The sequence below is a fragment of the Camelus ferus genome, chromosome 2 (assembly GCF_009834535.1).
Source record: "Camelus ferus isolate YT-003-E chromosome 2, BCGSAC_Cfer_1.0, whole genome shotgun sequence".
NCBI classification, from domain to species: Eukaryota; Metazoa; Chordata; class Mammalia; order Artiodactyla; family Camelidae; genus Camelus; species Camelus ferus.
The window spans coordinates 1,649,797-1,675,800 of NC_045697.1; the positions used below are offsets into that span (position 1 = coordinate 1,649,797).

General features: G+C 61.3%; 1 protein-coding gene across 5 annotated transcripts in view; it reads left to right on the plus strand.

Moving 5' to 3' along the window:
* The first annotated feature begins 7,752 nt into the window (after positions 1–7,752).
* Positions 7,753–26,004, plus strand: part of SH3BP2 (SH3 domain binding protein 2) — a 34,187-nt gene continuing 15,935 nt past the window's right edge. The window contains exons 1-3 of one of the 5 annotated variants that reach the window (XM_032492921.1): positions 7,758–7,900; positions 8,286–8,341; positions 22,388–22,437. Coding sequence is in view for 1 of the 5 variants with exons in the window: in XM_032492913.1 (XP_032348804.1) it covers positions 24,004–24,086 (83 nt within the window). In the remaining 4 variants the exon portion in view is untranslated. Of the gene's footprint in view, positions 7,901–8,285; positions 8,342–8,376; positions 8,795–22,387; positions 22,438–23,717; positions 24,087–26,004 lie in introns of those variants that run through there. The other 4 variants (XM_032492918.1, XM_032492931.1, XM_032492936.1 and 1 more) reach the window with 4 other exon arrangements.

A 26,004-nucleotide genomic window follows, 5' to 3' on the forward strand; every position in this document is an offset into this window, starting at 1 on the left:
GGTTTGGGGATACAGAGGTGAAACCAAAAGACTGAGTTAAAAGTTGCGATGGAAAATGAGGTGCAGGGGACTGTGGTGTTTTGTGAGAAGCCTTGTAAAACTCACTGTTTAAATTACATGCATGCATAACTCGGATAATGAGTAGAAACTAAATTAAAAACACACACTATTGAGTTACACGCCCAGTTTTACCTTGTTGGTAAACCGGTGGGATGTGAACTTGTGCCTCAGGATCAACTCATTTTTGTGCCGCCCTGGAAAGAGTAAATATAGATTCTCCTTATAACAGGTAAATACATGCAGGTGTAGAGACAAAATGCCGCTTTTACTTGCTGTTGGATACTGGGGTGCCACGTGAAAGCTTTATCTTTAAAAAGCAAAAGATGCTACCTCATTGTTCTCATTTGTATCTAATTAATTACTAGGGAGATAGAATGGGTTTAAACTTGTCTTATTGGTCACGTATAGTTAGTTCTTCTTCATGAATTGCTATTTGTGCCCATTTTCAACTAAAGGTAGAAACTTGTAAATAACTTGTAAAAACGCTTTTTGTGTTGACCCCTTGTTGCTTCACGCGTTTTGCACGTATTCCTTCCCAGGTCGTCGGCGTCCTCTCAATTCTGTTTGTGGTGTCCTGATACCCGCCTTTTGGGGGCTACTTCTATGTGGCCGTATCTACTGGCTCTTTCCTCTATCTACTCCAAAGCTGGTCATTTTACCTTTGGTTTCGCACCCAGAAAGCCTGTCTCATCCCCACAGGACACAAGCGTCTACATTTTCTTTTTATGTTCTGTTTTTTTTTTTTTTTTTTTTTTTGCGTTGTTTTTCACATTCCAAGTCTTTGATCTGGCTGAAACTTACTTCGGTGTGAAATGGGAGGCAGGGTCTCTTTCTCCGTCTAATGATTAGCCAGGCATTCACGCACGGCATTCCTGGCCAACCATTTACAAATATTTACAAACCAGTGGAGGCTGGGAGGGTATGGCTCTGTGGTAGAGTGCATGCAGGCACGTTCAATCCCCAGTCCTCCGTTAAAGAAAGAAAAGCAAGAAACCTAATTACCTCCCCCACCAAAAAAATTGAAGGAAAAACGAGTTGAGGTAAGCAGACATGACTTTGCTCTTAAGTTTTTGCAGTATGAAGCAGAAAGAGAAAGAAGGCAACTTTGTGTTTCCGTGTGATTCTGTGGGAGCTGCACACAGGCCCTGCTGCCAGACTTCCTGGGCATAGAACCCAGCCCCGCCAAGAGAGGTTCACTTCTCGGCCCCAGGGAAGGCCATGGGTGTGCCCCCCAGAACGGGGCCCTGTTCAGCCAGGCCTCCAGCAAGCCTCCCCCTCCCCCTGGCCTTCCTCACGGGCTGATCCCAGCTCCCTGGTGAGACAGAAACCTCTCTGCTCTTGGCATCCTTGTCAGGCAGACTCTGCCCCTTCCCCAAGACACCCAAGGCTTCCTCCCCTTCAATCCCATAGCCATCCCTGAGCGGGGAACTGCTTGGTTCACTGTTCATCTTCTCCCAGCCCTGCCCACTGTCAGGAAGGGCTTGCCGGCAGGGGGCTCAGAAGCCGGGCGTGCTGGACCTGAGCCGTTCTGATCTCCCATGGTGGGCGCCACCCTGGGTCCTGAGCCAGGGACACTCAGCCTGGGTGGGGATGCAAGCACAGGAGGTCATCATGGGGTCAGGGTGCAATTCATGAGTTGGACTGACGGGCCAGAGGTGGGTACATTTGATTGGGAGTTGACCCCAGGCAGCAGCAGGGGGTCTTCACGTGGCCCGTCATGGTTTTGGGGACCCACCAGAGTGGAATCAAGGCCAAGACCACACTTGAGGATGGATCAGTGGAAGTGGGAAGGGAGTGGTTCCTTGGGGCCCTGGGCTGGCCAGGCGGCCAAAGATCTGACAAGACCCTCCCAGAACCTGAGAGAGGCCTGGCCAGGCACGGAGTTCTGGGAGCCTGGTGGAGCAACCCCGCATTCACTCCTGCTGAGGCGGCCCGGCCTTGCCGGGGGGTAGGCCTGGGGGAGCCGAGTCCCTCCTGGGGGAGTCCCTTCTCCTCCGGGGAGTCTCCTAGGCTTAACCTCATTCCTCCCACCTCTGGTCCAGGAGGGCTTCACAACTGCACGGGCCACCTCACCCTCTCTGGTCTCATGCACCTCATCCCAGTGTCCAGCGCTGGCCAGGGAAGAGCCCGCTGCCCCCAGACCCTGGGCTGGGATGGTGGTCGGGGCCCCCCTGGGGGTGATGTGAGGCCTTCACCTCCCAAGCCCAGTACCTTCCTGGAGGTCACATGGCCTACAGGGGACAGGGGCTGCCAGGAGGGAGAGTGTGGGAGGGAGGAGGGTGGAGAAGGCTCCGTGTGTACAAACACCCACCTCCTCCACACTAGCAGGGCGGAAGCAGGACTCAGAATAGAATGGGTCTCTTTCAAGTTCCAAATTGGGCTCCGGGGGCTGAGGGCAGGCAAGTTTGGATATAAAAATAGAAACATGGTGTCTGCGTGGGCCCGTGCCCTCCACCTGCGGGGGCTGGTGTTTTAAATAGAATTTCCCAGTGGGGCCTGCCTGACACCATTATGCAGAAAATTTACCCAAACAAACCTCTCAGAGGTTGAAGGCAGCAACTGATGCAGGCTGGGGTGCTGATGAGGCCAGCGTCAGGGTGCAGCCCACTGGGCAAGAGGGCGCTGGCTGGCCCTTGAGTTGGCTTTACAGCCCACGACTCCATTTTCCTCCTGCCCAGGCCTTTGCACAGGCTGTGTCCCTGCTGGGAGAACCCTCCTAGGTGGTCAGGGCCTGCTCAGGCCCAGCGTCCCAGAGAGGTGCCTCTGATTACGTCCACCTGCACGCTCCAGCTGGCCTGCACTCAGGCCAGGCTTGCATGGGGCAGGAGGTGCTGAAAGCGGGCAACGTGGCCAGAGGTCCACAGATGGGGGCCACCCTCTAGGCAGGGCTCTGTCCTGGGACCCAGAACTGATGGCCAGGACCCTGTCCCCAGGAGCCCAGACTGAGGTGGGGCGTGAGGAAGTCCAGCGAGTCCTGTGCCGCGTGGTGGCTGAGGCTCGGACGTAGGTGAGCGTCTGAGCAGTCGTGTTGGGGGGTTGGGAGGCCTCATGGGGTAGTGATCCTGAGCTGGCTGTCCTGGGAGGGATGCAAGAGGGCGGGGCAGAGGGGAAGCCAGCTGCAGGCGCTCTGGCTTGGAGTCTGGACCAGACTCTCCAAAGCTAGCCCAGCACACAGGCGTCCTGGCAGCCACCCTCCCCTGCCCACTCTGGCCCTGGCGCTCCGTCTGCTGCTCTCCCCTGGATTCCAGCAATGGGAAGAACACCCCCAGCTCCCACCCAGGCAAGGCGCCACAAGAGAGCACTGGGGCCAGGCCCGGGGCTCTGGACTGGCTGGAGCCCAAGACGAACAGCTCCTGCCCCGCCTGTCCTCTTTACCACAGCACGCACTGTTAGTCCCCTGGAAGAGGTCCCAGCCCCAGGTCCTGTCCTCAGAGCCACCGGAGCACCCTCCCCTGGCTTCCCCACAGCCCAGCAGCCAGCACCCCCTCAGTCTCAGTCCCCTCCCTTGCCGGCTGGGTGGTGTGGCCAGAGTCCCTGCCCAGGGCAGCGCCAAAAGGCATCCCCCTGGAGGGGCTGCGGTGGGGAGGAAACTTGTTCCCTGCTGTCCAGCTGGGCAGGCAAGCTGCCAGAGGGTACAGTGGTGCAGTCCTGAGCCTTGGCCCTGCCCAGGAGCAGCCTGCCAACGTGTACCAGGCCCCCTTCTCTCTCCCCCCAGGCAGCCTGGTGAGGAGGTGCTTGGTAAGACCACGGGGCCACTCCTGGGGTTGTTGGATGGACGAGAAGATTGAAGCTTCCAGGGTCCTCTGGACGTGGGACCCAGGTGGGCAGCTCTGCTATGCCTGCCCCTTCCCTCGGGCCGCCCCTTAAGGCCTTTGTCTAGTCCTTCCTCAGCCACTCACTGCGCATCTACTCTGTGCCAGGAAGGCACAGCGACTCGGCAAGTGTGGTTCTGGCCTTGTGAGATGACAGAACAGAGGGCGTCCGACCATAACAAATACAAAGATAGAGGGGTTGAAAGGCGGGCAGGGGAGGGAGGGAGCACGAGGACGGTGGACAGCTTTGAGCAGAGGATTGAGGAGAGGACTGTGTCAAGAGTGATGCTGAAACAGAGACCAAGGGAATTGAGGAGGTGGGCCACACACAAATCCGGGGTAAGAGTGATCCAGGAGGAGGGGACAGTGAGCACCAAGGCCCTAAGCAGGTGGTGCCTGGCCCTGGAGGAGCAGCCAGGTGGCTAGTGGGGCCAATGGAGTGGGGACCTGGAGATCAGAGAGGGAAGAGCTCAGAGAGGGGAGAGAGGGACTGCACAGGCGTGTGCCCGTGGGGAGGACTCGGGTCCAGAGTGGACAAGTGACATGGTCTGATGTTGGGATTGGATCCCTCTCATGTGACCAAGGACCCTGCCAGGCAAGGACAGGAGCCAGAGAGCAGATAGGGGAGGATGGGGCAGGGAGGGTCCTGGAAGGGCAGAGTCCCAGGTGAACTTCAGAGCCACCGGGGCTTCCAGACCGAGATGCAGGCGAGAGGCCCCTCAGCAAGAGTGGCCTTGCAGTTGCCGCCCAGACGCGGAAGGCTGGGAAATGAGGTGCTGACTTGCAGATGTGTTAAGCCTGTGATGTCAGGCACATCCACGGAGAGCTGGTGCGGGGGCCACAGATCATGAGCCTGACACGGGCAGCGCAGAAGCCGGTGGTGACTGAGGGCGTGGTCAGGGCTCACGCAGGTGCTGCTTAAAGCCTGAGTCTTTTGGGCGAGGTGCGCAGGTCCTGCCTCCACCCCCAGACTGCAGCTGCCTCTGGATGTTCTGGGCCCTGGCGCAGCCACCAAATCAGCAGCCATGGCTACCCTAGTGGTAGGCGTGGCAGGGGGACTGGTTCTGGAGTGGAGATGAGGTGTCACCTATGTGCCTTTAGCATGGGGATGCTCTGTAGAGGCTCTCCACCTGCTCCCTGGTCAGCCAGGGTGCCTTGCCTCACCTCTGCTCACCTGCAGCACTGGGCCTGCCTGCACACCCTCTCCAGAGGTGAGACCCTCCTCACTGCCAGCTCCAAGGGGAATCCTGGTTGCCTGGCTCCTTTGGCCTCTGCCTCCTGTAGGTCCTGGCTTGAGAGGCTGCTCTGAGCTGCCCTGAGGCCCTAACCAGGGTCCCCTCTGCCCTCCCTCACAGCTGGGGCTGGGCCGGGGACCAAGGACAGGAACAATGCAATGTGAGTGGTCGGATTCTCTCCAAAGTGGAGGCTGCATCTTATTCCCTGTTTGGAGGCGGATTTGCATTCCTGGGGGCTAATTCTCTGGGGCACCTGGTCTTCAGTGATCCCAATGACCAGGCCTCTCTGTCCTGGTCTGCCCTCTGCCTCCTCAGAACTTAGCATCTGAAGCCAGCCCCTGCCTGCCCTGCCCCGTGGTTCATGCTCCAGCCGGAGGCACCGACGTCTGGCTTTGCTCGTCTCTGTTCCTGGTCTCTGTCCCCTTCCCCAACCACCCACCTGCTAAGAGGTCACTCATGGTGACACTTTGTGCACCTGCTCCCTCCCATGGGCTGCAGTGGGAGGTGGTTCCCTGAATCATCTCAGGGGGCCCAGGGTTCTGGCACAGGGGCTGCCAAACCAGGCATCAGGGAGCACGTGCGTCCAGCCTTGAGGCAGTGAGCGCACAGTCAGGGGCTCGGCTCGGCCAACACCGAGCCTCTTTCACATGGAGCCCTGTTCCAGAGTGAGGTGACCTCGGGGGTGCTAAAGGCACCTCCATGACAGCCTCTGTGGCAGGGCAGGTTTCAGGATCTCTTGGGTCCAAGTCCACCCCTGAGAGCTGGGCTGCACTGAGGATGGGTGGAGTCACAGAGCTAGGGTGGCCCTGGGCCAGGCGTGGTGAGGGTCAGCCAACCCTGGTGGCTGAGGGGCTGTGGTGCTGGGCTCCCTGCTTTTTCTCATCCTGTCAGACTTCTCCTGCCACTTCTCCAGCAGATGCCCGCCTAGTTTTACAGATGGGGAAACTGAGACCCTGCTGGCTAAATACCCTCCCATAGCCTTGCTTGCATCTGACCGCCCATGCCCCCCCGGCTTTGCCCCTTTCCTGCCTTGGTCCTGTCTCTTCCCAGTGGGCATGGGCACCCCCCAGCCACTTGATTCTGGCCTTTCCCACCTACACCGCCCACCTAGTTACCTTCTCTGCCCCCCAGTGTGCTGCTGATGGGTAGCTCTGGGACAGATGGACAGTGACATGGCCCAAGTTCTATCCAGCTGCAACTCTGGGCATCCCCATAGCCTGGGGCTGCCTCCTCAGGGACCTTGGCCTCAGAATAACCCAAATCCAGCGGCTGGAAACCCCCCACTCTGCCTGTCCAGAGCAGCCCCCCATCCTGCCTGTCCGGAGCAGCCCCCCTCCCTGCCTGTCCAGAGCAGCCCCCGGCCCTGCCCATCTGGACAGCTGGTCCAGCCCTTCCTATTGCTGCCCTGCTGGACTCTGGCCCTTTGTGTCCAGTTTAGCACAGAGGTGCAGACCTTGGCTTCCCCCTGGACAAGGTCCAGCCTCTGCTGGCCTGGCCTTCTGCCCTTCCCCGCTGCCCCTGCAGCCCTCAGCCAGATACTGTCCTTTTCCTGCTCACAGCTTCCTAGGCCCTGGGACCGGGGTCCCAGCCCCACTCCTTGTGGGGATGCACCTCCCCTCCCCCTCCTCATATGCCCGAAGCTTTCCACCCCTTCCCTGGAAGGCTCCAGGCCCTTACAAGCTTGGTGGCCTTGCCCCCTCTCCCTAGAACACCTTCACTCTATCTCCACCACTTACGTCACCCCTGAGGGTTTTCTCCTGGAAACCATTTCCTCCCAGAAAGCCCCTTCCCCTGCAAGACCTGACAGGTCCCCTTCCCCCTAGGCCCCTGCACTTTAAACCAGATAATCTGGGGCTAAAGCTGGACTTGTACCACCCCACCCCCCTCTATGGCTGTGGGGAAGGGCCTCGATTGGGGGCCTTCCCTGGGAGACAAAGTTTAAAATACCTTGTTTTCTGGGCCTCCCAGTATTGGAACAAGACCTCTGGGCCATAGGAGTCCAGCCCTGATACAAGGGCTGTGTCACTGCCTGGAAGTGCCTGAAAAATGTCCTGGAGGCTCTTCTGAAACAAGGGCACCCTTCTGCCAGATGTTCGGGGCAAGGAAGGGGACGGAGGATGGGGTCATCCCATGCCCTGCCCCTGCCTCCTAACCTGAGTCAGACCCTGGAGGCAGGGATGGGGTCAGAGACGGATGCTGCCTCCTCGCTCAGGATCAGGATCAGTGGGTTGGGAGGCAACACCTCCTCCAGTGGGGCCACCAGGTGTCACTGTGCAGGACACACACACACAGGGAACAGACACTTACATTTACTGAGCACCTGTTGTGTGCGGTGCAAAGATGGTGTGCCCACACCCGCAGCCAACTCCTGCCTTCTTCTCCCGCGGACCGGGGGTGGGGAAAGGAGGGAGTTCCCCAAACCCTGAGCCAATCCTTGAACCCCGAGTGCTGCAAGCTGTGCCCAGGGCCTGGAGGCGGCCAAAGTAGTGAGTCCCGGGCCCTGGGTTGGGTGGGGCCGGGGAGCCAGGGGAGGCGGGGCGGGGCCCGCAGGGGCGGGCCAGACAGAACGGGCGGGGCCTGAGGCCGGGGTGGGGCCCAGAGCCAGGGAGGGAGGGGCCAGGCCGAAGGGGCGGGGCCGGGGGGGCCGGGCGGGCCCTGGCGGAGTCGCGCGGCCGAAGCGCTCAGCTGGCAGATCTCCTGGCTACCGGCCCGGCGGGCGGCAGCGCCTGGCGGCTGAGCCGGAACCGCCGCCTGGACGCACGGCCCGCGGAGGTGGGAGCAGAGCCTCGGCAGGTAAGGCACGACGGCGGGGCGCGGACTGGCGGAGCGCGATCGCGTCCCCCGGGCTGGTCGGAGCCCCCGGGGCCAGGGTCTTCGCCGTAGGGCGGTCGAGGGGCGATCAGCTCCAGCTCGCACCGGGCCTGGCGGCGCCACCGCGTGAGAAAGTGCGCGGGGTCGGGGGTGCGCGGGGTGCACGCTAGAGGCCGCGGGTGGGAGCAGTGGTGTAGCGTCCGTCCCGCGGCCCCTCATCCCTCTGGTCTCCCGCTTCTCCAGGCCCCTGGGGCTCACAAACCGCCGCAGGCCCCCATTACAGAACCCGCACGACTCGGCCTCCGAAGGCCCAGGCGGAGAGTTTGCTTCCACCTCCTCCCGGTAATCCAGACTTTCCTTCCCTCAGCTGGCGAAACGAAGGTGGGAGAAAAGCTGCCTGTTGGAGCTGATTCACACTGAAGTGTGAGTGACTGATAGCCCCGTGGCTCAGAGGGTGTCTGCCATGCTTATTTTGAAGAACCGCATCAGAGTTGGGGGGTTGGGGACAGCCTTCCTTCCACACATGGGCCCGGCCCCTCCCAGCAGACCAGCTCTTCCCTGCTGCTCTGGGATCAGGCTTCCTTTGGTGAAGTGCTGACGGTGGCTGCACAGGGGGTGTTTAGCCTGCCTGAGCCCTGCTACAGCGTGGGAGCCAAGAGCCCACTGCGCCTGTCACCCTGCGGGACCCCGAGTGCCTCTCATCCTCTCTCTGTGCCTCGGCTTGCCCGTCTGTCAACACTGGTGACGTCTGTGCCTGCTGGCCAGGTGGCCATGCTGAGTAAAGTGCCCCTCATAAGTGGCCCTGGCCTGGGCGAGGGCTCCGTGTAGGACTTCTGGAGTTGCGGTGTGGCTGACACATGGGAGCTTCCTGATGAGGTGCGTAACCAGGCCCCAGCACAAAGGGGGCCCAGGAAATGTCAGTTGCCATGATGGTGATAAAATGTGTAGAATTCTTTCACGACAGTCTGATGGCCAAGGGGGCTTGGCCAGTCCTGGTGTCGTGGTCTGTTTCCAGGTTTAAGTCCAGCCCAGCACTGACTCAGTGTGAGCCTGGTCATCCCCCTGCCCTCTCTGGCCCAGGCTCTGTGAGACCAGGCCAGGGTTCCACGACCTCCTGGCTCTCCTCCCACTGTGTTCTATACCCAGGACACCCGGAGGACTCCCTGGGAGCGAGGGCTCCACTCCGGGTGGGCCAGGGGGCCAGGATAGGGTCTTTAAGAGGGGAGGACTCTGTTGTAATTCCCCTTCTCTGCCTGCCCCCTAGTCCATTACTTGGCTCTGTGCCTGGTGTTGGGACACACCCTGGGCAGAGGGGGCAAGCAGAAGGACAGATAGGTAGGTGGCCCAGACTGGTCCCCCTTAGCCATCTGAAAAGAGGGCCTGGCCTTTTGGGGGAGTTCCTCAGGCTTACAGAGTCAGGGAGGAGCCCACCAAGGAGGCTACCCTGGGAGAGATAGGGAGGCGGGCGGCTCCAAATCTCTCTTAGCCCTTCCTGTTCACGTGGACAGAGGAAAGTCAGGCGCTGAGTCAGCCCCCACCAGCCCCCCTCAACATGGATGCACGCAAGCTGCAGGCCTGCAGGTGGGAAGTCTGAAGCACACACACGCACAGACCAAGTGGCCCAGCCTTGGACACAGAGGGCCTGGGTCCTGGCTTTGAATGTGGCCACGACCATTCACCAGCTGTGTGATCTTGGCCTGGAGGCTTCACACTGCTGAGCCTCGGCTTCCTTGTCTGTCAAGTGGAGGGAGTGAACGACTTTCCACCTCTTGGGTGGTTGTGAGTGTCTAGCAGTTGGCTAGTGCTGGCACATGGTTGGTGTGCAGTGACCGTGAACCACTGGGGGTGTTTTCCTTGGTCCTCAGGGCTGGGTAACAGGGATAGCTAGGCCACCTCTGGTTGGCAGTGGGCATGGGGCTGGACCTGGAGAGGCCTGAGACAAAGGGCAAGCTCCCAGGTCCTCTCCCGCTTGGGTCTCATGGCAAAGGCCTGAGTCTGTCAGGAGCGGCCAGACTTGGGGAGCCGCCTGGGTCCTCCTGGCTTCTGTCCTTGAAGCTCTACAGTAGGACAAGCGTCAGTGACTGGTAGGCCCCTCCCCTCACTGGCTGGCCAGTAAGGTGGCCTCAGTAAGGCTGGGGCATGCACATATGTGGTTCTGTAATAACCCCAGGTAGTGTGGCCAGCACTGCCGAGAGAGGTGGGCTATAGGTAGCCAGTGAGAGCAGGATTTGCAGTCAGGAGGAAGGCTGTTTGGACCAGGTGGACAGTCATGAGGGTGGGAACAGACTGAGCCAAAGGCTAGCAGTGGAGAGAGTGGCAGACCAGTTTGACCAGTGGCCTGACGTGCACTGGATGTGGTGAGGGACATGGATCAAAGTGCAGAGGGGCCTGGGAGGCAGGGAGGGGGGCTGTCAGGACACTGAAATCCTCCCCCCCAGGTAGGCGGCCTTTCTCCAAAAGGCCTCTGGATCTTTCCAGTGGCCCTGACCAGGCATCGAAGGACTGGGGACAGTCTTATGTGTGGGCCACCTAAGTCCGAGAGGTGAGGGGCCAGGGAGCATTCTAGACCCTTTGTAGCCTTGGGCAGGCAGACCCAGCAGCGCCTGCCGCCTGGTCATTGTCCTTAAAGGCCCTAGGCCTAGGCACCAGGGCAGACGGGGTGATGCCAGGAGAGAGGGAACTGCTGCTCAGCTGTGGCTGGGAGACCTGAGCCTCCTTAGTGAACTCTCAGGGGATAGAAGCCCCTGGCTTTGGCAGGGGCCAGGCTCCAAGCTGCACCTGAACTCCAAAGCACCATCCCAGTGAAGTGCAAACCCAGGCTGGCCCTCGTCGGGGAGGGGGCCTGATGGGGCTTGAGGTGGCCTGGGCTCCCAGGAGAGGCAAAAGCCCGCCCCACTCCCTCCTTCTCCCTGGGCACCAGAACTTCTGAGGTTCCAGCTCTGGGGCTGCCTGCAGGTCAGCCCCTGCCCACCCCCATCCCAGGTCACGAACCACCTGGAGCTGCTGGCAGACCTGGCGTTTCCTTCACCCCTGACCCTGAGGTCCAGGGGACACTGACCCTCAGAGCGTGCTGGCTAGCCACGGTGGGCCCCAGGGCGCCTTGCCAGTTGGCCTCCAGGAAGGGTGTGGGCTTGGTCGCCCGAGGCAGTGGCCTGGTTTGGTTGGTGGGGCCTGAGGGTTTGGTCTGCAGCTCTGATTCCGAGAAGTGCCCTCTGCTTCCTTGTGAATCAGATGTTTATTGTGTGCAGGCTCAGCCCAGGGCAGGGGCGGCCCACTGCCAAGCACGCCCGTTCCAGGCCACTGGGTAGGGTGTGGGGTGCCTGCCTGCTGGAACCTGCAGAGGGAGCGGAGGTCCCTGCCCCCAGGGCCTGCCAGGCTGACAGGTGACAGCCCCAAGGTGGCGCCACACGTGCGGTGCCGAGGGTGGGCTCCCCCATGAACAGAGGCTGAGCCAGCCTGGAGGAGGCTTCCCTGGGGCTTCTCTGAGCCAGCAAACAGTTTCTCCCAAGAAGCAGAGGGGAGTCACATTCCCAGCACAGGAGTAGCCTGTGTCCCTTTCATGTCCAAGTGACTCTCTGGACTTCAGGTCGCTCCTTGTGAAATGAGGTTGAAACAGTTCTAACTTACGGTATCCTCAGGAAAGTTAAAAGAGACACAGTCCTCACTGTGGGACCTAGATCCTGCAAGGGGCGCCATCAGGGCCACACCTCCAGCCCCAGCTGGGCTCCCTGTCCTTGACCTCACACAGACCCTGCAGCTCCACTTCAGGGGTTTCCTCTAGTCCTGCCTGAGGGGGTGCTGTTATCCTGCAAGCTGCTATGTGGCATTAGAGAGCTCTGTGTCCTCACACCCACTGCCCTGAGCCGGGGTGGGCGGAGCCAGCCTGGCCCCCACCCCTCATTGCTGGCAAAGTGGAGAGAGGTCAGGGGTCGACCCAAGGTCCTGGAATGCAGGGTGGGCCGTGGCTTGGTTCCCAAAGCCTTGGGAGCCCGGGGCAGCACCCACAGCCCACTTAGGGCCCTGGCTGGAGGATGAGGCCTTTGCCACCCCACTCTGAACCCTACCGCTGGGGCAGTGGTGGGACCCCTTCAGAAGGCTGCTGCCCACAGGCCTCTGCCCCTCTCAGGCATGCCGGAGTGTCCTGTGTACCAGGCCATGGGCCAAGCATGTCCCCAGGAGTGGACAGGTAGCAGCTCCGCCTGTCTGGCTCACCCTGCCACTCTTCCTCAGAAGCAGTTTAGTAAGGCTTAAGTGTCCTGCTTGGTGCTGGGGCCCGGCCCCGGCCCTGCCCCCACCTCCCGAGGCGGATGCCTCCTGCAGGCCCGGGCCCATTCCCTGGTCGTGTTTACCTGTCTGCTTCTCCCTGCCCGACCGGGAACTCATGAAGGACAGGGCCACATCTGACTGCCCAGCAGTGCCCTTGGGGGCCTGGCCCAGAGGAGGGAAGTTCCCCTGTGAAGCTCCCACAGACTGAAGCCTGGATGGCTGCAGGCAGGGCGTGTTTAACTCCGGCTCATCATCAGAGACAGATGTGTTCTGTCATCTTGGAAGGCCTCTGCCGCCCGGTTGGCGAAGTTTCCAATCAGATCATAGTGGGTGGTTCTGCTGTGGCCTTGCTTGAACCTCTCGAGGTTTCCATCACAGCCCCACCGAGCCATAGGCTCCAGCTGCCACAGCCCTCAACAGTCACCACTCCAGCCACCCGGTCTCAGGGGCCCCAGCAGTGGTTCAGACAGGGTGACTGAGGCGGGGGGTCCATGGCGCCCACTCTAAGTGGAAGCCATTCTGTTCTCTGTGGCTGTTCGTTCCTAGAGACACACGTTGGGGCCAAGATTGGGGTCAGCTTGGGCTCCCCAGAGCCACTGGCCACAGCGGGGACATGGTCTTTAGGTCCCAGGGAGTTAGTCCCCTAGGCACGGCCCTGGCAAGGTTAGGTCTGCACCCAGCAGGAGAGTGGTGGGGAAGGATCCAGGAAGGCGGGCCTGGGAGTCCTGAGTGATGGGAGGAATAGCGCCCTGCCCCGTGCTGGAGCAGGAGGGAGGCATGCAGGGAAACTCAACACACTCCTTGTCTCCTAAAGAATGACCTCCCTACCCTGGCTGCTTCCTCTCCTATTTGAGGCCAGAAAAGGAAGGCCTTCCCTGAGGGGCGTAAAAGGTGGGCACCGAGCCGCTGCATCCCCAGACAGCCGGGCAAACCCAGTGCTGGGGGCTGGGCCCTGGCAGGCAGGCTGGCAGTCAGCTGGGTGGGTTTGACCATGGTGGGCAGAGGGTGGAGCGCTGCGTTCCCTGCCCTTCAGCACAGGACAAGAGGTGGCTTCCTACTGCCGTCACCATCTGGCCTGAAACCCCTCGGGGTTCAGGTGGCCATTGGGTGCTTGGTGGGGCACGTGGGAGTGACCTGCTGCAAGCTGGAGGCAGCAAAGGGCCTCAGAGCCCCTGCGGTCGGTGCCAGGCCACTGCGGTCTCCCTGCTGACCACCCAGCTCTTGTCAGAGCCAAGGCCCCTTGGGGACAGAGCCTTGGCCTCCAGCAGGGCCTTGTTTGTGCTGTGCTGCACACCTGCTGGCCACCCTTCCCCACAAGGTCCTCCCCCCTACCCCCCACCTCCGTCTTCTCTCGGATCCTACCCAGGGGGACTTTCTGCCTGGCCTGCCCCAGGGCTGGGGTCCCTGGTGCCAGCTCCCTGCTACACGGGAAGCTGCTCAGGGCGGCCCATGGGGAGACTCTGGAATAACTTCCAGGCCTCACCAGGACCCGGCCTGATTTGGTTCCAGACCCTGGGCTGCTGCTGCCAGAAGAGGCTGATGCCTGGTCCTGCTGTCAGGGGAGGTGTCCCGGTCTGGGCAGCAGCCCCGGGCCCTGGCTCAGCTGGGCCTCAGCTCCAGTGGCGCTGGGGTCCACCTGCTATAAAATGGAGTGAGGGATGGTGCCCAGCCCACCCTGGGATCCTGGACAGCAGCCCTGCAAGTTTTGCCACCTAGGGCAGGACCCCTCTGAGATCAGCCTTCTTGTTCTCCTGAGAATGTGACTGGGGGCATGAGTGCTATGGTCAGTGGTGGCTGTGCCTGCGCTGGGGGCAGGAAGTCACTGGGGAAGGAAGAGCATTGAGAAAGAGACACCCTTCACCCTGGGCAGGATCTAGGAGGCCTTGCCCCGAGCCCAGGGTTCCTGCCGGCTGGGCACCGAAGGGGCAGCTGTTTCAGGGCTGAGGTCTTGAGAAGCAGGAGGAGACAGCCCCACCCCAGTGGCCTCCATGTTGATTCACCCGCCGCCTGGAAGACACAGGGACCCCTCCTGGGTGCTGGGCCCGGGCTGGCTGTGGGGGAGGGCACGGGGCCAGGTGAGGCAGCAGGCACCGTCTTGGCCTGCCGGTGGGCAGTACCCAAGAATGGTGTAGGAGGTGCCATTGGGGGCACCAAAGGTGGGGCCTTCTTGGGGTGGGAGCAGGAGGGGCAGGAGGGGCCAGGCCAAGGGGTCCGGCTGTGTGCTGGCGTGGAGGCTCCGAAGGGGAGGCTGCGAGAAAGCAGAAGGGGCCAGAGAGGTCGGGCTGTGGGCGGGGGAGGGTTTTAAGCAAGGGCTGTTTTCTTTTCAAAGCTCACCCTGGGGTCTGGAGACCACACCCCGCCGCACAGACGCACAAGCCCCATCCCCCGTGGCGGTGGCTGTGTGGAGGCTTGCTTCAAAGGCTTGGGCGAATGGGACCTGCAGGAGGGCTAGGTGTGCGGTGGGGGCGGGGGGCAGGCGCCCAGGGTGAAGTTGGTGATCTGCACTGAGGGGCCGCCCGGGCTGGGGAAGGCAGACCCGGTGAGGCTGGGCTGTACCAGGCTCTGGTAGTTCCGACTCTGTCCCCTCCCCAGTCCTCTTTGCTGCCTTTTCCAGCTGACAGTCGTGTGACCCCATGGCTGTCTCCCTGGGGAGGGGGAGGGTGTCTCTGGAGTGTTCACTGAGCTGTGTCCCCTCTGCCACCCAGTACAGGCCTGCCCCAGGCCCGTGGCAGGTCCCCGGCTGGGAGGAGGCCTTAAGGGCTGGCACTCAGGAACTTGGTCCCTGGCTCTGCTGATCAGAAGCCGCCTTGCCTCTGGGGACCTCAGTTAGGCAGACAGTTAGACGAGAGCATTCGCCTTGTCCATGATGGGCCTGCGGGGCAGACGGCAGGGCCAGGCGGGTGCTCTGCCTGCCCGTGGGGATCTGGTGAAGCCCCCTAAGGCTGCTGTGTCAGGGGTGGGGTGCAGGGAGGTTGAGCAGAGGGAGAGGCCCTGACTAGAGCCGCCCACCCCTCTGAGGAAGGGCCGGCCTGGATGAGCCTCCAGAGACCCCCGCCTCCAGCCCCGCACTGGGCTCTGGGGACCCCTGAGGGCACCCCTCCCTGGCCTGACTGTGGGGCATCAGGGTGTCTTGGGGAGACCTGAGTTTGCGGAGTGGTCAGGGAGGGTGTGCGAGCCGTCTGTCAGTGGTCGGGCACCAGCGGGTTGAGGGCCTTGAACCCGAGACTGAGCACAGTCGCCTTTGAGAGTTGCCTCCCTGCTGTGGCTGGGAGCAGGGCTCAGAGTCGGAGGGTGGGGTGTAGGAGGGTGGGTGTGGGGTGCAGGATCCCACAGGACCATTGGCCTTGGAAGAGGGACCGTGTGCCCAGTCGCAGAGTGGCAGGATGGATACCCCTCCTGTCCTGCCCCCGCTCTCTCCTGTCTCCTGCCCCATCTGTGAAGGCGGCCCGGAGGCTCAGGGGAGGCTAAGGCTGGGCCCCTTTCCTGCACCAACCTGGGCCCACTGCCAGACACTTCTCCTCACTGGGCCTCTGAACAATGGGGCAGTGTGAGGGCGCCTGGGAATGGTGGGGTCAGCCCAGCCCCCTGTGGGCCCCTGCCGAGGGGCTCGGACAGGAGCCAGCGGCCGTGAGTCATCGGTCCAGCGCCCGCTTGGGGTTCCCAGGCCAAGGAGGAACAGCTGCTCTCAGTTCCCCAGCTCTGGGGGCTGGCCTGGGGCTCCTTCCCTCTTTTGCCCTCCGTCTGCGCCTCTTCCTGCCTCTGGCTCTCTCCCTGGCTCTCTCCCTGCTGGGCCTGTCTGCCTCCCTGCCTCTGTCCAGCCAGAGACCTGGGCCTGGGAATGGCCGCGGCCTGCTCCCTGGGGCCCCTGCCCACAGCAGCCAGGCAGAAGGGCTGGCTGTCACATTGTGACCCCTCTCCCAGCCGGCGGGGGACCCCAGGAGGTAGCCGGTGAGAGAGCAAGACCCACCCCAGACAAGAGACCTCCGGAGGCCAACCTAAAGTTTACTAAGAAACGGAAGATGACCAAAAGCGAAAGACAATGCAATAAAATTAAAAACTCAGAGGCTGAAAATTACTCGACAGCATTAAAGAAAAACAAAATTGAAAACAGCTCAAAAGTGCTCAAAAATATTAACATTAGAGACAAAAGGACAAAAATAAATGGATTAAAACTGAAGACCAACCAAACCCTAAAATGCTGAAGTGAGAGGAAGGAGGGAAGGGCCTTATGACAGGGATGTGGCCATGATGGATTGCAGCCTGTGGCAGGGTGGGCAGGACAGATAGTTCTTGGGAAAGTGAGTGGCCCAGGGACCCCCAGAGGTATATGGAGGCCTAGATGGGGGCCATACCTCGTGTCCCTGGGCCCTGGTGCCCTTTGCCCTGACCTGGGAACTCTGACCTGGTGAAATGCTGTGAGGTACCCCGGAGCTTTGTGGTGGTTAAAGGGAGGCCACTGAGGCACAAAAGATCCTAAAGAGATGAGTAATGGAACAGATGCTGCTGGGTCCCAGGCCGGTGTCCCTGGCGGCCTACCCTGCGATGCCCCGCAGGTGGTTGCCAGTGTGGTGGACTCATACAGCAAGTGCCCCTGCGGTGTGCCAGCATCAGGTCTGAGTCCCATCCACACTCAGCTGGACACGTGGCCCTGACAAGTGGTTCTGGACCGGACCTGCCTTTGTCCCTCCTGTCTGAAAGTGTGCACCTCTTCCCACCCCAGCCCAACCCCAGGCCCTTTGCATAAGCTCTTTCCTATCCAAGACACTTTCCGTGGCATCTCCTGCTTGGCTACTGCATGTCGATGCTAGCTGATGTGTCACTGTGTCTGGGTGGGTGGGTTGTCACAAGGGTGTGAGTCAGAGGTGGCTGCCTCTCCAGCGGATTAGGAGCCCCAGACAGAGGGCGAGGCCAACTTGGATCCCCAGGGCTGAAGGGTGCAGTGTTTGCCTGCAGGTGGCAATGCCCTGACTGTCTTCCTTTGCCCCAGTACCAGGGAACCAGCAGTGGCGAGCGGGGCTCAGAATGGGGGCTTGTGGCCGGAAGAGTCTCCTGACAAGGCCCCCTGGGCGCTGGAGATAAGTGTAAAACAGAGGCAGACCCTGAATTCATGAGGATAGGCTGGCATGTGCCTGTTCCTGCACTCGGTATGTCCCACCCCTTGTGCCCCAGCCTCTGCCCAGAACCCAGGGGCCCTCCTCCCACTGCCCTCTGGTCTGGTGGGTTTTCTGCCAGGTGAGAGCCAGCATCCTTCCAGAGAGGAGGTCCTGGGGCTCCTTCTCCTCCTTACGCCCCCTCAGAGCCAGGTGTGGCCAGAATGCCAGGCTGCATGGTGTGGATGAGGAGGCCCTGGCTCTGGACCACACAGGCAGTGCTGGCAAGGTGGCCATGGCTGCAGCCCATCAGCCTCGACTTCTTCGTCAGGAGAGCAGGAGACTGGGCAGTTGGGGACTGAGTGGGCCACGGAGTGGACTCCTTGGCCCTGGGTGGACATTCCTGGAGGGTGCTCCCTGCCCTTGGCTTGGCCCTCCTTTCCCAAGAGGTGGGCTGCAGGCAGGAAAGCACCCCCCGCCTTCGTGACCCCCCCCCATCTTGGCTTTAGCAGGTGGGGAGTCTGTCCCCACAGGTTGTGCATGTGACATCAGTGTCCCTAGGAGGGTCTGGCTGGTGGTATAGCCCGTGCTTCTGAGGCCTGGGCTGGTGGCAGAGACCAGGCCCTTTGCTGAGGGCAGGACCAGGCTCTGTGTGGTGGGGAGGGAGGCCTGGCACCCAGCACCAGAACCACCTCTGGGGCCTTCTGCAGCCCAGCAGGGTGGGGCTCAGCGAGCGTGAGCAGAGGAAGCCAGGGTGGCGTGACCCAAGGAGCGGACACAATGGTGACTGGGAAGGGGGTGGAGCAGGCTGGATTCGGGGAAGTCCTGCTTTCTGAGGGTTCCTGTCTGCCCAGGGTCAGCCTGATGCTGCCCCTCTCTGGGCGTCCTGACAAAGGTACTTAGTGGATTCTCCCAAGCACACCCCTTGGACCTCAGAAGCAGTGTCAGGCAGCCTGGTCTGCCTGGGGCCTGGTCCACCTGCTGTGAGGTGTGAGGGTGCATTGTCCGGGCCCTACACCTGCTCTGCCAGTGGTGACTACTGGCCTTGCTTTGTGGACAAGGATGCCTGAGGCTGGAAGAAGTCAAGTGCCTGGCCAAGGTCATTCCGGGGATGTCCAGGCCTTGCTCCGTGGACAGCAGAGCCCCTGCACTAGGCATCTCTCATTGCAGCCAAGGGTCCCCCAGGGATGGAGAAGTGGGGATGCTTGGGGCAAGATGAATGGTTTAATTCAGTAAATGAGCTCCAGGATTGGACCCCATGCAGAGTAAGGAGTGCCCACCAATGGGGTGGGATCTGCACCCCACTAGCTCATGCTATGGGGGTATCAGTGCTGTTTCATGCTGGGTCCACTCTGGGGATACCGAGGGGGCAGACACAAGGAATGACTGTCCCCCAGAGCTATGTCAAGAGAGGGGCGGACAGTCAACAGACTGAAAATGCTGCAGTCAGTGTGCAGGGGGGCGTGAGCGGGGCGAAGCGGCTCCTAGGAGCTGGGAGAGGGGTCCTGCACGTGGGCAGAACCTGTGCAGGAGAAGGGACGGGGCTGTGTGTGCGCCTAGTGGGTGTGGATGTGGGGCCGAGGAGGTGGCAGTGGGGCCAAGGAGAAGGGAAATGGCTCTGGGCTGAGCCAGCCACCGGGACAAATGTGTCTGTCACCTTTGGGTGGAATTTCTAACCCTGGGAATGTGACTCAGTGCGGGGCCAATGGTGGGCAGGGAGGCTGGGTGCTTGGGGGTCCAGACCCGCAAGGGCAGGGTGGAAAGGAGTTGCCTGGCTCCCAGCAGGAGCGGTTCAGGAGAGCGTTCTCCCTTCCTGACACGACCATGATGTTGGTGTGGCCAACTGAACCCCTGGGGTAGCCCCGCCCAGCCGTGCCAGGTGGTGCTCAGGATAGCCCCACGGTTCACCTGAGGAAACGGGCTCAGAGCAGGCCACAAGGTTAGGACTGAACCCAGCCTGTCCCCAGGGAAGCCTGTGCTCTAACCACAGTGCCATCCTGCCCCCCAAGGTCCTGTGGGTGGAGCAGCCCTCGCGGTGGACAGGAGCATCTGAAGGGAAGCGCCTCTCGGGGGCAGGGCCTGTGCCCCGTGCGGGGTGCCCACGCTGGCTGCGTGCGTGGCCGTGAGCCTCTTCCGGCCAGGCGGCGGGTGGGGAGGGGCTGGCAAGTGGGGCGGGCTGCAGCCGTGGGCGAGGGGCCAGGAACGTGGGGGTGGGCCCGGCCACACGTCAGCACTCTGGAGAGTTTCTTTCTCAAGCAATTAAAAGGTGGAAACTTGTCAGAGTCATGATGACTGAAGTGTGAATCCTGAAACGCCTCTGCTGGCTTGTGGTTTGAGGCAAGAGTGGAGCCGGGGAGTGACGCTGCCAACCTGCCCCTCCCCCGAACCCACTGCCCGCACCACCGCCTGCTATGGACCCTGGGCCTGATGGTGGACCTGGGCCCGGAGGCCCTGCCAGCCAGCCTCCGCCCACCGACGGGCTGCTCCTCAGGCCCAGGAACCCTGCCCAGGGCTCTGCTGAGTGCCCCCTGCACCTGGACTCTCGGAGGGCCCCCAGCCCCGCTCCCTGTGCTGAGCCAGCCCTCAGCCCTGGCCCTTGAGAAATGCTGCCCAGTTTGGGAACGATGGCTCCAGGCAGGACACCAGGCCTAGAGAGGAGGCCTGGGTGGGCTCTGGGGCTGAGCGGGCTTTATGAGTCCTCAGTGGAGGCAGAGCTTAAGGGCCAAGGGTCCCAGAGTAGAGATCACACCCCGCCTCCATTTGGCCCTCGCCAGGCTCCACGTGGACAGCTGTCCATGCCAGCCTCTTCTGCATATCCCCTAGCCCCTTGGCCCTCGACAGGAGTGGCGGGGCTGCCTCTCGCCTCCACCCTGGGCAGCCCTGAGAAGCCCTGGGGGCCTCCTAGACCCCAGCATACCGCTGAATTCTGGGGATGCTGGCCTGTTCTCTGTTTTTTCTTGTTGTTGTTTGTTTGTTTCCTGTTCTGTCTTTTGCAATGAGCAGATTCGAATGCTCACCCGGTGCACGGCAGCTTGTCTTAACAAGCAGAGGTCCTGGGGCAATGGGACTTTGCTGCAGCCACTGGACATTTGTTTTCATTGGGGGTCAGATTAGCTCCAGGTCACTGTTCTCTCTGGCTCTAAGGGACGGTCCAGGCATGTGCTGGTTATAGCCATATCAGGGGTGTAGCCGTGTGCGTAGACATGACCCTGAACCCATCCGTCCTGCCATCCATCTGTCTCTCTGCCCCTGCTGTGGGCCAGCCACTGACCTGGGCTGTGGGGACTCAGTGGGACCCAGACCCATGGGGAGTGCTGGGGGACAAATGTGACACTCTGGTGGACAAGGCTGAGCTATTGACTTGGAGAATTCAGAGAATGCAGTGAGGTTCTAGATGGTTCTGTTCTCAAAGGACGAGCAAGCATTTGTTGGAGAATAGAGCTCTAGGTAGAGGAGACTGCCTGCACTGGGAATGGGGCACGGTGGTCCTGTGTGACAGGCCCCGGGCCCAGGGCCCAGGGCAGCAGCAGGAGCCAGACCCCATCCACGGTGGTGGAAATGGCCTGATGGAGCCAAGGAAGGGCTGGCCAGGGGGGCGTGAACTAGAGGCCAGGAGGTGGGTCCAGCAAGTCTGGTGGGTGTGGGCTGGGCACGGCCTCAGAGCCCGTGCAGGGAGGGGTGGGAGGTGATGGGCCAGGCCTGCAGGAGGCTCCTGGCTCCGATTTGCCCCATCCAGCTGGATGCCCACGGAGGGGCACTGCACACAGAGACAGCGTCACCCTCTAGGGTTTCAGATTAACCAGGGCCTGCACTTCGAACAGGGAAAGGACTTCGGGCAGAGCCCGTGTCAAGTACTTTCCCATGGCTGCCCTAGCAAAGTACCTCACGCTGGGGGCTGGGAAAAACAGAAATGTCTTCTCACAGCCCTGGAGGCCAGAATTCAAAATCAAGGTGCCAGCAGGGCCGCGCTCCCTCGGGAGGCTCCGGGGGAGACTCCCTCCTCCGCCGCCGCCTCTTCCAGCTTCAGTGGCTGCCCGCAGTCCACAGCTTCCTCGGTGTCTTCACAGCGCCTTCTCCTCGGTGTCTCCTCTCTTTTTATTTTTTAGTTTAAGGTATGCAGTTTGGTGGTCTAATCTGCATCTATTGTGAAGTGGTTACCACAACGGGTTCAGCTAACATCCTTCTTCTCATAGATGCAATAAAAAGAAAACAAAAAAGAGAAAAAGAAATTTTCCCTGCGATGAGACCTCTTAGGATTTACTCCCTTAACAACTTTCCTGTAAACCACACAGCCGTGTTCGCTGTAGTCTCTGTGTTGTTCATGACCCCCCCAGGACTCTGGAACTGTGTACCTTTTGACCACCTGCCCCCCTCCCCCTCCTTCACCCTCTGCACCTGGTAATCACAGTCTGATTTCCTTTTCTATGAGGGCTTTTTTTTTGTCTCTTACAAGGATGCTTGTTGTTAGATTTAGGGCCCATTTGGCTAATCCAGGATGAGCTCCTTAATTACATATGCAAAGATCCTTTTTCCAAATAAGGTCCTGACTATAGTTCCCCAGGACCAGGACTTGGACATGTGTCTCTAAGGGCCCCATTCAGCCCACTCTCCTTACTGGGTGACGCTGGGCAAGACCCTGCTCTCTGGGCCACCCACTCCCTCTGCCCAGCTGGATGGTGCCCAGGACCAAGTTCCTGGGATTCCTCCAGCCCTGAGCTGGAAGGCAGGTGACCGGGGAGTGAGGCTCAGAGAGGGGAGGGGCTCACGACCTGGGAGGATGGGGGCTGAGGAGGCGGGTCCACTACTGGCTGTGGATGGCCCTGGGTCCTTTGCAAGGGACCTTGAGGTTTTCACCAGTGGGGCTTCCAGTCACCCGGCCCTGGGTGACAGCGGGTTCCTGTCCTCATGCCTGTTTCCTGGCCATCCACCCAGCCAGCGCTCTCTCTGACCCCAGGGTCCTCATGGTCAGCGCAGATGAGCAGGCTGTGAGTGCCACGGAGGGGGGCAGGCTCCATAGGTGCTGCGGAGGTGGTGCCCTGCGGGGCACTGGCCTCCCTCCAGAGCAGGCTGAGCATCCCAGGAACCCAGAAGTTTCTCCCTCTCTCTTTTTCAGGCCGACTCCTGGCTCCCACCCACCCTGCTGACTGGGTCCCACCCACCCTGGTAAGTGCCCTGCGTCTGGCATGGTGGGTGGTCCCCAGACTGGAGCTTTGAGTCCTCAGGGCTGGGGGAGGAGCTGCAGCTTGGGGAGGTGGGGATGGAAGACCAGAGCGGCCCAGTATGGGGACCCTAGCCCCGCCTATCTTGTGGCTTGGATACCAGTGTGGGGTCACCTCCAGGGTTATTTCTAGCATTGTGTGAAAGGTCGTGGAGCTCCCACTATTAGAGGAGGGGGCGCTGAGCGCCCTCGGTTTCAGGAATATGAAGGGCAGCATTATTTGCTGCAGGGATGACCTGCTGCCTCTGGTGATGGGAGGGTACACAGAGAAACTGAGGCCCAGAGTGGAAGGGCCTGCGGAGGTCACAAAGCAGCCCAGGAATCCTGACCTTAGCCTCCCAGAGGGATACAAGGGTTGGGGAAGTGGCCAACATGGGTCTGACTTCCATGGAGACCCCTGCTCCTCTGCTGGGGGCTGTGACTCCCCCTGCGGCATCCGGGTGCAAAGCCAGGGCTCTAGCGGGTGTGGCCCTCTGCCCGCCCCCACCCGGCTGTGGTCATGTGACTGGGGGCTCTCTAGGGCAAGGGCTGGGGAGGCTCTGGCTCCTGCCTCCACCCCAGGCCTCCTCATCCACCCTTCCATCTGTCCAGTGTGGGTGGGCGTCCCAGAGAGACTGCATCTGAGGGGGCCCGGGCAGGGGCCAGGGAGTGGCAGAAGTGTGCTTAGCCACGTGGGTCATAAGTGCTTTCTAGCAAGCCAGGTGTTCTCAGAGCCAGTAGAGTGGTGGTGCCTGGAGGTGTGCAAGCCCCGCTCTGTCACAGAGCCTGCGGTGGGGGGGGGGGGGGGGGGGAGGGTGACGGGGAAACACCTGGCCCAGGCTCGGAACCGGTCCCTTGGTCCCTTGGTGTCAAAGGGCAGAGAGGTGGCCACTTGAAACCCAAAGGCTTCTGGTGCAAGAGGCACAGCCCCTCTGTGTCCTCAGAGGACAGAGCAGGGCAGCAGGGTCCATGTCGGTGGCCAGAGCTCCTGGGGAGGTGGCGAGCTCCCAGTGTGTGTCAGTGCCGGCTTCTTGTGGGGTGTCTCTTGTGCCAGAGAAGCTGGGCCTGACACCCTGGGATTTGGGGCTCTGATGATTTGCTGGGAAGAAGCCAAATATGCAGAGGTGGCCCTGGGGGGGACTGGCGGGGAGCTTCTTCCCAGGGGACACAGCTGGTGTTGCCCTGGGGCCTGGAGAGCTGTGGTCTCTGACCACAGAGGGGGACGGCTAAAACCCAGCAGGCCAAACGGCACCATCTGGGCACAGCGCTGGGCCTTGGATGGGCCTCAGGCCCTCGAGGGTGGAAGGCAGGAAGTGCTGGCTACCCGGGGCTGCCCAGGGACCCGGCAACAGGAAGTCCTGGGCGGGGAGGAAGCCCTGGAGGCCACAGGCCCCAGATGCAGCGGGCGGCTGTCAGGAGGAGGGATCATCGGGTGCAACCAGCCGGACAGCACTTTGGGCAGCGCGGAGGCATCAGGCCTCACCCGCCTGGGGGATGCAGGCTGAATCTCCGCCGCATGGCCCCTGAGCCACATGGCCTTCCTGGGTCCCGGGACACCTGCCCTCAACCCGTCGCCAGGCAGGAAGAGAGCCATGTGCAGGGTCAGTGCCACAAGGTCAGTGGGGTGCCCTTGGGACTGGGGGTTCGGGGGCTGGGGCCAGCCCAGTGTCTGTAGAACCACTCGGGGTGGCCCCGCATGGGGGCCAGGGCCCTCATCAGGGCCTGCGTGGGGCTCCCAGGACGCTGGCCCTGGGCCCTTGCAAGGAGAGCCCTGGGAGCGAGACACGGCACGTGGGCTCCCAGAGAGGGAGCCACTGCTGGGGCACCCCTGCCCCACGTCAGGTGCCGCCCAGCCTGCAGCAGGCAGGAGGGGGGAGGGCCTGGTCCAGGTAAGCCTTCCCACCGTACATACACCCTGCCAAGGTCGCCTTGGCGTTTGGGTCCGGCATTGTGTGTGAGTGTGTGTGTGTGTGTGTTGTAAGTATGATGGCGTGAGAGTGTGTGTGACTGTGAGAGTGTGCAGTGTGCCTGCACTTGGGGGACAGAGCTGTGTCAGCTCCCTGCTGCCTGCCAGCCCCTGAGAGTGCCCTGCCTGGGGGCCTGGCAGGGAGCTGAAGAGCCCCAGGGTCTCAGGGACCCCAGCCCAGGTCATGCCTCCCTCCCTCCAGCATGGCTGGCCTCCAGAGATTTTTGGTTTTCATTCTTTTATCAAGAAAGTTTCTGGGAAGAGGAAGGGGGAGGAGAAACTGAAAGGGGAGACGGAATGAGCTGGGGTGAGAGCTGCGGTCCCACGCCACGCCACGCCACCTAGCGGCCACCCACAGTCCAGGCAGGGATGAGTGCTCCCCCATTCACTGGCTGTGTTCCTTTTGAATTATTCAGCTTCTCTGACCCTTGGTGTCTTCCTCTGTGACTCGGGGATGATGCTGGTCCACACCTCAGGGGGCATTGGGGTGATGACGTGGGGTGAGCCCTGAGAAGCACAGAGCCTGGCCCATGGTGAGTGCCCTCTCCTGGCCTCAGTATCCTAGTCTGTAAAATGGGAGTCAAGCCCCACCAATTGGCTTTAACAAGCCATCTGGGTGCACCTGGCACTGGGCCAGGGCAGGGCTGTGGGGCAGTGATGATGATTCTGACTTGTGCCCAAGCTGCTTGTCCAGGGCACTGGGGCCACTCATGAAGGGTCTTGTTAGCTGCTGGAGGCTATGTGTGTGAATACACTTGTGAGTGGTGTGTATGTAGGAGTGCAAATGTGCACATACATGTGTGAGTACATATGAGTGCAAGCAGGTGTGTGTGAGGATGTGCACGTGTGTGAATGAGTACCCGTGTACGTACGAGTACGTGTGTGTACGTGTGCACGTAAGAGTATATGTGAGTATATGCAGATGGACGTGTATGACCGTGTGTACATGTCTTTGAGCCTGAGTGTGTAAGTACACAGGTGTGAGTGTGTGAATGGGTGCACTGGGGGACCTGGGACCCCAACCTCATGTCACCCTGCAGCTCCCACAAGTGGGTCAGCCAGGTCACTACTGTCAGGAACCCCCTGACACTGTGGTCACACGAGGCGCCAGCTCCTCACCACGGCCAGGGCCGAGTCTGCAGGTGTTGGAGAGCAGAGCCGAGGGGGCCCTCCCTCCAGGGCCATTGCCAGCTCTCCTGCACAGGCTTATATGGGAGCACACGTGTGCACACTTACTGACGTGCACGCACACTGACGTGCACGCACACTGACATACACACGTGTAAGCTCCCGCATCCAGCCGTGCAGCTCACGCACACGTCCTGTGCACACACTGTCTGCGCATGACTGGGGGTGCGGAGCCACAGCACAAGTGTGGGCCTGCGCAGGTGGTGACCACAGGCCCCTGGGGCTCACAGCCCCAAGGCGGGTGGGAGCCGCAGCGCCGACGCCTCGGGGAACCCAGCGGGGCCGTCTCCGTGGGACCGAGCGGTTCTCACCTGCCTGCTCTGCCCTCATCCGCTGCCGCTGCGGCCTCGGGGTACTGCAGACCAGCCTCAAGTTTGAG